At 42.3% G+C, this 13,286-nt stretch overlaps 1 protein-coding gene across 2 annotated transcripts in view; it reads left to right on the top strand.

The window, feature by feature from the left end:
• Positions 1 to 2,142, top strand: part of ZDHHC3 (zinc finger DHHC-type palmitoyltransferase 3) — a 64,794-nt gene extending 62,652 nt beyond the window's left edge. For both annotated transcript variants that reach the window (XM_056520573.1, XM_056520574.1), the window contains exon 7: positions 1,766 to 2,142. In XM_056520573.1, coding sequence (XP_056376548.1) covers positions 1,766 to 2,020 — 255 coding nt within the window. In that variant the 3' untranslated portion in view covers positions 2,021 to 2,142. The remainder of the gene's footprint in view (positions 1 to 1,765) is intronic.
• Positions 2,143 to 13,286: the final 11,144 nt, after the last annotated feature.

Raw genomic sequence — 13,286 nt, forward strand, 5'->3', positions numbered from 1 at the left:
CTTTTTCTCTCACACAGTTTGATAAATCTGGGCCAATGTTTGGTACTGGTTTGAATGTTTAATTTACTTACAGAGATATTGATATAGAGAACCCTCTTGAGATGACACCATTGCATAAAAAAGTGGTCTTCTTAAAGGGGTACTCCACTGGCCAGCGTTCTAAACATTTAGTTCTGAATTCTGTGTGTGTGCTGCGGGGGTCGGCCACGCCCCCTCAATGCAAGTCTATGGGAGGGGCGTCACGCCCCCTCCCATAGACTTGCATTAAGGGGGCATGGCGTGATGTCACGATGGGGCGTGGTCGACCCCCGCAGTTCGTACACAATGTTCGGAATGCTGGCCAGTGGAGTACCCCTTTTAAAACAAAATGTATAATGTATGGTGGACTAACAATCCACTCAAAATCTGGTCAGGATAAATGGGTGGTCATGTCAAAGGGTTGATAGTTTGGAGAGGTTGCAGTGTCAGGGCTGGTTCACATCACGTTTTCTCCCATACGGGAGCGCATACGGCAGGGGGGGGAGCTAAAACCTTCCTCTCCCGTATGCCTTTCTATGCGCTCCCGTATGTAATTAATTTTAATGAGCCAACCGCAGTGAAACGTCCGGTCGGCTAATTTTTGCGCCGTATGCGATTTTCCCCCGCACCTAAAACCGTGGTCAACCACGGTTTTAGGTCCGGTTGTAAAAGCGCATGCGGCGCAAAAATGAGTTGACCAGACCGAACGTTTCACTGTGGTCGGCTCATTGAAATGAATTGCATACGGGAGCGCATAGAAAGGCATACGGGAGAGCAAGGTTTTAGCTCCTCCCTGCGGTATGCGCTCCCGTATGGGGGAAAACATAGTGGGAACCCAGCCTCAGTCTGTATGACTACATGATGTTTGCAAGTATGCTGAAAATAAATAGAGCAGAGTGCTTATAAGAAAGCTTGACAGCATGTTCAGAATATCCCGTAGGGAGTATGCTTGCCTTATGTCATGTCAAAGACACTCTGTTCAGGATGAGGCTGGGTTCACATCACGTTTTAGGCAATACAGCACCGCATACGGCTGGGGGGAGCTAAAACCGGGCGCTCTTGTATCCCTGCCGCATGCGGCCCGTATGTAATGTATTTCAATGAGCCGACCGGAGTGAAATGCTGACTCTGGTTGGCAAATTTTTTTCCCCATATGCAGTTTTTCCACTGGACCTAAAACCGTGGTATGGATAGCTATATTAGGCTGGGTTCATATCACGTTTTAGGCAATACAGAACTGCATACGGCTGAGGGGAGCTAAAACCGGGCACTCCCGTATTGCCTAAAACGTGATGTGAACCCATCCTAATATAGCTATCTTACGGAAGGTCATCAAAGAGGAAAATATATTGGACCATAAAGTGCATGTAGAAGCCAAATGGTAGAAAACTAAAAAGAAACAGATTTGGGTGCAAAGATCAGCAGGAACAAGAACTGGTGTCCATGTGACTTCTAATAGTGGAAATAATTTTATTTTTGTCCTCAAAATAACACTCTAAGGGACAAATAACTTCATCAGATCAATGGGCTATACATAAAAACATGCCTGGATGGAATTAAAAAGCTATAGGTTTGCTTACATTTGCTCTAGAAATATCTGTTCCCTATAGTTCAGGACAGCCCCTACATAAATCTAGACTACTGTTCACTTATCTTATAAAACAATAGTGATAAAGGTTGCTTATTTATTTACCTACTGTCTAAAGATGGTCTGTTTCCTTTTGTCTACCTTTCTTTACCACCTCAGGGAATTGAACGACTGAAGAAGGAGAATCCCACTTGGGAGAAGACTAGTAGTTGGGAAGGAATGAGACAAGCGTTCGGAGGCAGTATATCTCCTGCATGGTTGAGCCCTTTCTCACGAACTCTCTATCATAAGGTGCCATATGATGCTGAAGCTGGTACAGGTGGAAAGAGCAGTGAAATAGTAACAGGAAGGTTGGAGGGACACGTTGAGGTCATTGAAATAGGGGGTGGAATCAGTCAGTGCACTAATTCATAAGTGAAAGATAAAGACTGCTCACCCAGATCAGGATTAACACCTGTGCAAGGACCCACCGGACCCGCCTCCGGTTTCACAAGCACAAAATCCAACGAAGAAAAAGGCGCCCAGCATCCAGGTGAAATCCAACAGGGTATATCTTTAGTGAGAATCTTGCATGTTCACGTTAAAACAAACTGACGCGTTTCACGCGAAAGCGTGAAACGCGTCAGTGTTTTAACGTGTACATGCAAGATTCTCAATAAAGATATACCCTGTTGGATTTCACCTGGATGCTGGACGCCTTTTTCTTCATTGGAATTAATTCATAAGAACCAAAGACATGTGGAAAGAAAAAACCCTGATGGAATCCCATTGTGATTATGGAAATGAACCATTTAACAGGGTTATCCAGGAATAGAAAAACAGAGCTATTTTCTATTAAAAAACGCTCCCTGCCTGTCTCCAGGTTGGGTGTGGTTCTGCAGCTCAATTCCATTGAAGTGAATGGAGCCAAGTTGTAAAGCCACACCCAACCTGGGGACAGACGTGGAACTGTTTTTGAAAGAAATTAGCTGTGTTTTTCTATTCCTGGATAACTCCTTTAAAAGTGAACAGCAATTTTGCTGTTTATGGTGTTATAGTTGCAAAGTTTCAGTTAGGCAACATTGTTTGAGTCACCACCAACTCAACAAAATGTTGCATTTTTTATTATTTTATATCTAATGGCGCCAACCAAATGTTATGTTGTACATGAAGTCCATCAAATAAATCACCCATCTGCAGGTATCTACAGGTAACAGTGTTTTGGTTCTGTGTTGTAAAATGAAGGGTTTAGGTGACATTTGTAGTCGATGCCATCTCGGTATTACTTGGCAAGTCTGTCCTTTTTTTATGTTAATATACCTCTACTGTATTATTTTTATTATATGTTAAATCTATTTTGTTCTGTCATCTAAGCCCTGCATCTTACATTACTCCTCTTAGGTAATGCTCAGCATACTCAGAACTATCTAACATTTATTGACATATGAGAATATTATTTATAGGGAAAGAGGCTAATAACATGTCTGATGCACCCATAGACTTCCCATAGCCAAATGTACAGTATACCAGCAAAGGCTCCTTACTCCAGTGTAAGAATCTGAAAACATTTTGAATTCAGTGTGTGTCGGGGACATATGGGACACCTGAAATGTTCCTGACAAATATAGTGTTGTGGAACATTATTTGCGTACCACCTCCATCTCATGTTTGATGAACTTCTCTCTGTATTTCCCTAAATGAGGTATATAAATTGCTCCCTGTAAAGGAGGTCAGTGTTCTTCTACTGCTTGTGTAAACAGTCTCCAAATGTTCCTAATGGATGGCAGTGACAATCTGTCGCTGAAGTAGTAAGTAGGCGCTAACATTTTTGAGAAGTGCAAAACTGGAATTTTTTGTACACTACAACTTGTATTAACTTATTTATTAATTTATCCATCAGGAGGAAAGCATAAGGCATAGGAGCTGTGTCACTAAATGTAACAGAAATAGCATATTTATATAAACTGTTCTGGTAATAAGCTTTGATTTCAGGCTGTGTTCAGACTTCATGTGTAAGAAATATATGTGTCCTTGAACACTAATGTTATTTGCTATATATGTCCTTAAAGGGGTTCTCCGCTGCTTACATCTTATAAGATGCCTGATCGCGGGAGTCCCGCTGCTGGGGGCCCCCGGGATCTTGCACGCAGCACCCCGTTTGTAATCAGTCCCCGGAGCGTGTTCGCTCTGGGTCTGATTACAGGCAACCACCGCATCACGCCTCCGCCCTCGTGTGACGTCACGCTCCGCCCCTCAATGCAAGCCTACGGGAGGGGGCGTGACAGCTATCACACCCCCTGCCGTAGGCTTTCATTGTGGGACGGAGCGTGACGTCACGCGGAGGCGTGACGTCACACGCCGCCGGCCCGGTGGTCGTCTGTAATCAGACCCGGGGCGACCACGCTCCAGCGACTGATTACAAACGGGGTGCCGCGTGCTAGATCGCGGGGGTCCCCAGCGGCGGGACTCCCGCGATCAGGCATCTTATAAGATATGTAAGCAGCGGAGAACCCCTTTAAAGAAACCTGTTATCACTTTCATGCTGCACCAGCCTTGAGTGATAGATTTTTCCCTGTTTGGATATAGATAAAAGATGTAGTTAAGGCTGGTGGGGTGGAGAAAAGCTACCCTGGACCACCCAGATTTCTCATGGTTTAGATAGTATGAAAGGTTAAATGAGAAGTGCAGCCTAATATAACTTATCCCCACAGGATAGGGGATAAGTGTCTGATCACAGGGGTCCGGATACTGGAGACTCCCCACTATCTCCTGTATGGGGCCCCGACTCTGCAGTGGCCCTCCCATGCAGGAGGCGTGCCTGCCACAGCATGGCACCGCAGCCGACAAGCCCCCTCCATGTATTTCTATGGGAGAGGCAGAGATGCAGCGTTCTTGCATCCCCCTCCTCTCCCATAGAGCTGAATGTAGTGGGCTTGTCTTTCGACCTCTTAGGCTGCATTCACATCTCGTTTTTTACATACGGGTGCCGGATTCGGCTGGGGGAGGGGAAAACCGGGCACTCCCGTACCCCAGCCGGATCAGCCCGTGACTCCATTTACTTTAATGAGCCGACCGGAGTCACACGGCGACTCCGGTCGGCTCAGTTTTGACCCGTATGTGGTTTCCTGACCGGACCTACAACCGTAGTATACTACGGTTTTAGGTCCGGTCCAAAACCGGATACGGGTCAAAACTGAGCCGACCGGAGTCACCGTTTGACTCCGGTCGGCTCATTAAAGTAAATGGAGTCACGGGCTGATCCGGCTGGGGTACAGGAGGGCCCGGTTTTCCCCTCACCCAGCGGAATCTAGCACACGTATGGAAAAAACAAGGTGTGAATGCAGCCTTAGTGAGTTTGACAACACAAACATTAGCCGTGCAGAGCTGCGGCAATGCCGGGTACACGTGCGAGAGATTGCCGGGGGTCCCAGTGGTCGGACCCCCCGCCATCAGACATTTATACCCTAGGGGATAAGTGTCTATGGCTAAAGTGCTCCTTTAAGAAAAGCCACAATATTATAAGCTCCACAATATAGTAATCTTTTTGTAACAAGGCATTCAGGCATTGTAGGTTTAAAGTGTTAAAAATGGAACATACCTTTATCACATACATTTATGTGCATTTTTGCAAGGTTGTTTATGGTGCTGGTGCATCCGCAAATTAGGCAACTTTGCAACCAATCTTGATTACAAATCTTCCCGATTTCTGTCTACAGCTCCTGTGCAGGGCTCTTTTTTTTCTCCATACCACAAAGTGTGTATAATCCAGAAAAGCATTGTATTTATATATGACTGCAGGATCAGACTACACATGTTCTCGCGTTCACACGTCCCGTGTGCCGGTTCTCCTGCTATCTTTCTTTATAAGTCATGAAGCTCCGCCAATGCTCCAAGTCTGCCCCGTAACGGAAGATACAGAGGAAGATAGCGGGAGAACCGGAGCATGGAATAGGACCAGGTAGGTATGGATATCATCACTACACTACCTGTCTGTACGGACAGATTAGCGCAGTTGACACTGATGACAGAAACATAGTTCTGCATAGGAGCTGTATACACAATATTGCAGGATATATTTTCTGAGCCAAGGTTTACCTCATTTTTTTAATTTATATTTTAAATGCAGTCAAGCAATACAAAATGCTGCATCCTGTAAGGACTTTGGCCCCTTCTTATTAATAATGACAGTGTTATAGCAGTGTTATATACTACCCTGTATGTAACAATGTGTGGCTGTATAAATGGCTTCATTAATATTCTTACACATTTTCTATTCACAGTTTGCAGGGCTATGTAATGTATATATTACATTAAATGTATGTATCAGGATATGGTAAAAATATCTCATTACACAGTGCCACCTAGTGGCTCATTCAGTATCAGTGGTTACCTGTTACTTCAGCTTTACACATGAAGAAATTCTGACCAGTTCTCTTGCTTTGAGAGAAATTGTTTAGAAATTGTCCTTGGAAAACTGGAATCCTGATTGTAAATCCATGTTGATATTCTAGCTAAATCTTTCTGGTAGGGAAAAGTATTTCTCTTATGACCAGCTGTTTAGAGAACTTGAATCATTTCCCTGCACAGTGGATTAACAGTCAATCAGTGGTATATATCTGCAACCTGTCAAAAAGGGATGCCGACTTATACCTATGGTGTAAACCCCTTTAAAGGGGTACTCCACTGGCCAGCTAAATGTTCCGAACGCTGTGTGCGTGCTATGGAGGTCGGCCGTGCCCCCTCGTGACGTTACACCACTCCCCCTCAATGCAAGTCTATGGGAGGGGGTGTGTGGTGGCCGCCACGCCCCCTCCCATAGACTTGCATTGAGGGGGAGTGGTCAACCCCCGCAACACACGCACAGCTTTCAGAACTAAATGTTCTGAATGCTGGCCAGTGGAGTATCCCTTTAAGGGAACTTAAATATAAATAAATAAATAAAACAGGGAATATTTTTGATATATGCAACAAGGTTTCTTTTTCCTAGTGCTCCCTGAAATAACTTGAAACTGACAACAGTAAAAATTAATAAAAATGTACTGAAAATTTATGAAAATCAGACATCACTTTTGAATTGTGGTTCAACAGAATCATTTTAAAGAACAATATAATGAAATTGGCCTGGACAAAAAAAAAAATAGTTTGCTTCATTATTTTGTTTTTTCAAAATAATTCTGTTGAACCACAATTCCAAACCAATGTCTGATTTTCATACATTTTCAGTAATTTTTTATTCATTATTACTTTTATCAGTTTTAAGTTATTTCTGGGAGTGTGGTGGGTTTTTCTGCCTTTAATGGAAGGGTATCAACAACTTTGTCTAGATCTGTATTTCTTTATGAGACATTTTATGCTACATTCATTTCAAACTCTGCTCCCTTCTCAACAGTAAACTTTTTTGGTAACATTAAATTGGTAAACAGTAATTTTACATATTATTTCAGGGTACCTTCTTCTTTGTCAGTTGACAGTGGTTATGTTGGGCATGGGGAGTATAAATAATCCCCCTAATGTGTTACTGTCATTAAAACAACTTTTGACTTGTTATTCAGAGATGTGAAAAGTTGTTGATCGCACCGGGTCTCACTCCTGAGACCTGCTGGGATCATGTGTTATTAGCTGGGGAAGCGGGTGGAATTGTGCTCCACTCCCTGGCCGGTATAGTAACATAGTAATGAGTCCCTACAGGGTTGATCTGTCCATTTCTCTGCATAGACTTCTATGCAGAGAAATAGACAGATGTCATGGCCAGCCAGGGAGTGGAGCACAATGCCGCCCGCTTCCCCAGCTAATAACACATGATCCCAGCAGGTCTTAGCAGTGATCGACATGTCAGAAGTTGTTTTTAATGGCAGTAACACTTTAAAGATATAAAGGGGGTTCCTCTGCTCAGGACAACCCATCCATAAAGCAGAGCTGAGAGCCACTGACATAATCTTCTAGTCAAATTGTTAATAAAAAAAAAGCAACTCCTATTTCACAAAGTACTACACTAACGTTTTCATTTATAAGTAAAAATACACTTTAAATGGGCACTGTCACCAAACTTTTTTTTTGATATGTTATAGTACTTATGTACTACAACATATCTCTAATATAGATCCATTATTATTTTTCATTAAAATAGTTTAATTTACATTTGAAAACCAGCCACTAGGGGGTCACCCTCCTAGTGGCCGGCTGTAGGCTGGCATGACGTCATGATTGAATTCGGACCGATGCCGTCCGGGCAATCGGTCCTAATTCATTCAGCCTGCGCTCGCTCCCTGCCTGTCAGTCAGACAGGAGCAAGCGCTGAACGCTCATTGGCTACCTGGCCTCACACGCTGCGGCCATAAGAATGTTTTTGTTTTCAATGGGGGGGGGCGAGCAGGGTTCGGGGTAGCCAATAGATGTCAGGGCAAGCTGGGAGTTGTAGTGGTGAAACAGCTGGAGGCACCCTGTATAGGTGAACTAAGGGCGGAAGTCGGCCCCCCCAGCAGGCATCAGCGATGTCGCACCTGCTGGGGAAGTCTGCCTGGTAAGTAAGCACACTACCAGGCAGACAAAAAGGCATTTTTAATATAGTAAAAAAAAAAAATTTGAAGGCAGTGAGGGGGTTAGGAATAGATGGGCAATAGGCAGAAACAGAAAAAAAAAAAAAAAAAAAAGGATGGTGGGAGCTACTCTTTAAGTAATGCCAATGAGATGGGTAAATGGGATTTCTGGGACTTTATTTACTTTATTTTTAGCCTATTCTCAGGATAGGCCATCAACATCAGATCGAAGGGCCGACTCCCTGCATCCTGATCAGTTGCTTTCCAGGCCTGCATATTTAGAGAACAGAGCTGGAAGCAGACAGCTCCATAAATTGTGTAGTGGCCATACTGGGTTACTGCAAGTCAGCTTCCTTTCAAGTTACACGAGTTTTACATCTTATCCCCACAGAATAGCGGATAAGTGCCTGATCAAGAAGGGTCCTCATGATTTCAGGAATGGCACATGGCTCTCCTTGTACACGGAGCGGGGTCTACACACACCCCTCATGCTTTACTATGGAAGAGTCGGAGATATATGAGTTCTGTACTCTTGTATCTCTGGCTCTCCCATAGAGATACATAGAGGGGGCATGTCAACCCTTCTCCGTGCTCTGAGAGCCAGTGCGCCATTCCTGAGATTGCAGGGCGTCCCAACTGTCGGACCTCCTGCGATCAGACACGTATCCTCTATCCTGTGGATAGGGGATAAAATGTAATACACTGAAGCACCCCTTTAATGGGAGCTGAGCTGCAGTAACCCAGATAAACCACTATACAATGCATGGAGCTGTCCTGGAAAACCCCTTCAACCTCTAACCAAAGGTTTTGTATATATGTACATAGGGTGAATACCAGAGACCAGTATGTACATTCAGATTTTACACCTGTTTAAGTTTTAAAGGGTTACTGTCATTTAGTAAAACTTTTCATACACCCAAACATGTAAAAGGTTTAGATCGCACTAGGTCTCACTTCTAAAACCAACTGCAACCGTGAGCCATAGCTGTATAAAGTATGCATTAACCCAGCTATAAGTCACGTTTGCACCGGGTCTCAGGAGTGAAGCCTGATGCCATCTAAACTTTTCACATGTGAAAAATTTTACTAAATGACAGTGACGCTTTAAATAGGTCATGCACTATTTCTCCCGTTACTATCGCCCCTCACAAAATAACGACCGTTATTAATAACGGGCGATAACGGGTTAAAACATTAAGTTGGTTATGTGAATTCTATCATTCCTTATTTACATATAAGTAACAGTTTTACTGCATTGTTGTGTTTTAATAATAGACTATAATGGGATTTTTTAACGGCCGTTTAACAGACGATTTCCAGGGCGTTTATAACGGATGTATTTTTATAGTGTGAAAGCAGCCTAAGTGTTCTATAGTCATTTCACCTCTAGGATTTCCTGTAGATCCCTTGAATCCATTCGGACCCATGCAGATCAAGCATTTACACGTTATGCACCCCCCCTTTATGTCACTGATTTCCCTATGTGTAATTTTTGTTAAACGCCCTCCCCTTTAAAGCAAGATCCTTTTTTTAGGGTTAGGTAGATTTATTTGATAACCAAAGCCGGTGTGAGGCCGGCGCTAGGACCATTTGGAAATGTGCCGTCTCATAAATTGGAATGCATTTCCTTGCAGAATCCGCAGAAAGTATATACGTGTCTATTCTTTCTGCAGATGCTGGAATCAAAATTTCCACAGCAGAAACTTCTTGCACGGGAATTCTGCCGTGTGCACAGTGTAGCAGAATCCCTTTGAAATCAATGTGTGAATATAGCCTAATACAGATTTTGTGGAGGCTTGATGCATGACATGCTCCTAAAGGTATGTGTAGGGGGTGAAATGTCCGCACCAACAGCGGAGCATCGGCAGCACATGCCGGCGCTAGGACCACATGGAAATGCACGGTTTCATAGACAGCAATGCATTTTCAGGCAGACTACACAAAAATAATAGACATGACTATTCTTTTTACGACATATGCACAACTCAGCAGAATCCCATTAAAATCAATGGGACTCTGCTGCAGTGGAACGTCCATGCAGAATTCCACACGGAAATTCCATCATGTGAAAATGGGCTCATCCTGCCTCAGCAGGCCATTGGGAGGAAAGGTAATGCCAGGAGGTTGTGGGAACACTTGGGGACACTTTTAATGGAGAGAATGTGGTTAAAAAGGGATGTGTTGTAATAGATTTCTGCTGAGATATTTTATGTCATAAGCTGTGATAACATTAAGCTGGTTATGTGAATTCTATCATTCCTTATTTACATATAAGTAACAGTTTTACTGCATTGTTGTGTTTTAATAATTGATCATTTTCTAATGGCTTTTAATGTTGAGCTGCTCGGGTGTATTTCCTGTATGTAACACAATAAAGCTTTGAATGGTAATGAAACGTTGTCATATCGTGATTAATGCTGCATATAAGCTCCTGTAGCAGAAAAGACCAGGAGAAAAGTCAGTGCAGTCAAGATTTACATTTCTCTTATGAAGCTCAAATTTAGTCTAAATAATTCAAAGGAAAGCCTGGAAACATAGGAAGAAGACATATGGCATTACTTAGGCACCTCACTTTACACTTGATCATATTTACAACAAGGTATTAAGAGCAGTAAAATTGTGTAGTTTTATAGAGCTGAGGTATGAGGAGAAATGGCCTATTATGGCCTATGTAAAATATTGCATTCTCCCCACATTGCTGTGAGTGGGAAATATAAACAATGATAATGTCTTGATATGGAATAAGAATATTATAATAAATTAGAAAGAGCTCTGCTAAATGTCCTATGTCACTCACAACATTACAAAAAGCCTCTATTGGACTTAGATCTTGTGACTGAATATTATGACGGAGCTTATTATCATGTTTTTAGGACCAGCTGGATGGTGTGCGTTGTGTCAGAGCACATTATGCTGGAAGAAACATAGCTCATAAGCAGCTGCACAGAAATATTTGGTATTCATAGGTATTCATGTGTGAAAATATGTGCACACACAACATAACATACAATAGTAGTCTAAGCCAGGGCTTCTCAATATTTTTCTGCTCTGGCCTCACCAGCCAGTCCATGGTGATGCCAGTCACTACATATCAGCGCTGCTTAATATGCATCCCCAAAAGTGGCAGTGCAAAACACCTCTCTAAAAGTGCACAGCACTATCTTACTTCCGACTATATGTGCCTAATGCCTTCTATAGCATTGATAATACATTAATACATAAGTATTATCGCCAGTTGAGGCATGCCTCACAGTTACACATCCAAAAATGGCATGGCTTATGAGGCGGAAACTGATTTCCACCTCAATAACTGCTCAGTTTCATCTATAAAAATCCATAGCCCATTTTTTTTTTTTTTATGAAAGATGTGGTAACATGCAGAGAAAGAAGTGCCATCACTTTTTTCATGTGGTTCAGCTATAAAGCTCCCATTGATGTAAGGGAAAGGAAGTGCGAGCACATTTAGTGTTGGCAGAAATTACTGGCTGTGTACATGCCACCAGAGCTCAGACTGGAAGCCTTGCAACATGTAAAGGATTTAAAAGAAGAAGAAAAAAAGTATACTGGAAAAACAAAACATTCAGTAGGTTTAAGGATACAAGCACAGGCCTTTCCTTCTTTTTTTTCCATTTTAATGAAATGACAGGTTTGCTTTAAGTGTATTCTTTAAGTGTACCACAAACTCTTGTGGTACATGAATAAGCAAATTAATTCATTACTTTACCCTAAAATGGGTGTCTATAGAAATTCTAGAAGAATGTTGAGTACTTACAAAATCAGTTTTCTTTCTTGTACAAGATGTACAGTGGGGATGAAAAGTTTGGGCACCCCAGGTAAAAATTTGTATTAATGTGCATAAAGAAGCCAAGGAAAGATGGGAAAATCTCCACGAGGCATCAAATTACAGATTAGACATTCTTATAATATGTCAACAAAAGTTAGATATTATTTCCATCATTTACACTTTCAAAATAACAGAAAAGAAAATAATGGCGTCTGCAAAAGTTTGGGCACCCTGCAGAGTTAATATCTTGTACTGCCCCCTTTGGCAAGTATCACAGCTTGTAAACGCTTTTTATAGCCAGCCAAGAGTCTTTCAATTCTTGTTTGAGGTATCTTTGCCCATTCTTCCTTACAAAAATCTTCCAGTTCTTTGAGATTTCTGGGCTGTCTGTCACGCACTGCTCTTTTAAGGTCTATACATAGATTTTCAATTATGTTGAGGTCAGGAGATTGTGAAGGCCATGGCAAAACCTTCAGTTTACGCCTCTTGATATAATCCCCCGTGAATTTCGAGGTGTGTTTAGGATCATTATCCATTTGTAGAAGCCATCCTCTCTTTAACTTCAGCTTTTTCACAGATGGCATCAAGTTAGCATCCAAAATTTGCTGAAATTTTATTGAATCCATTTTTCCTTCTACTGGTGAGATGTTCCTTGTGCCACTGGCTGCAATACAACCCCAAAGCATGATTGATCCACCCCCATGCTTAACAGTTGGACAGAGGTTATTTTCATTAAATTCTGTTCCCCTTCTTCTCCAAACGTACCTTTGCTCATTCCGGCCAAAAAGTTCAATTTTAATCTCATTGGTCCACAGAACTTGTTTCCAAAATGCATCAGGCTTGTCTATATGTTCATTTGCAAAGTTCAAATGCTGATTTTTGTGGTGAGGACGTAGAAGAGGTTTTCTTCTGATGACTCTTTTATGAAGACCATATTTGTACAAGTATCTCTTTATAGTGGAATAGTGTACCACAACTCCAGTGTCTGCCAGATCTTTCTGGAGGGATTGTGCAGTCAAACATGGGTTTTGAATTGTTTTTCTCACAAGCCTGCAAGCTGTTCTGTCTGATATTTTCCCTGGTATTCCAGATCTTGCTTTAACTTCCACTGTTCCTGATGACTGCCATTTTTTAATTACATTCCAAACAGAGGATATTGACATCTGAAAACGTTTTGATATCTTCTTATAGCCTTCTCCAGCTTTGTGAGCATCAATTATTTTCAGTTTCAGATTTCTAGACAACTACTTAGAAGAACCCATGGTGCTGATTGTTGGGGCAAGGTCAGATGAGTCTGGGCATTTAAAACCTTTTAAAGTGACATCAACTGGTCTTCCCAGATGATGATTGAGAACAATCCATGACACTGGCAGGTCTCAGC

Source organism: Hyla sarda, chromosome 5, assembly GCF_029499605.1.
Source record: "Hyla sarda isolate aHylSar1 chromosome 5, aHylSar1.hap1, whole genome shotgun sequence".
Taxonomy (NCBI): Eukaryota; Metazoa; Chordata; class Amphibia; order Anura; family Hylidae; genus Hyla; species Hyla sarda.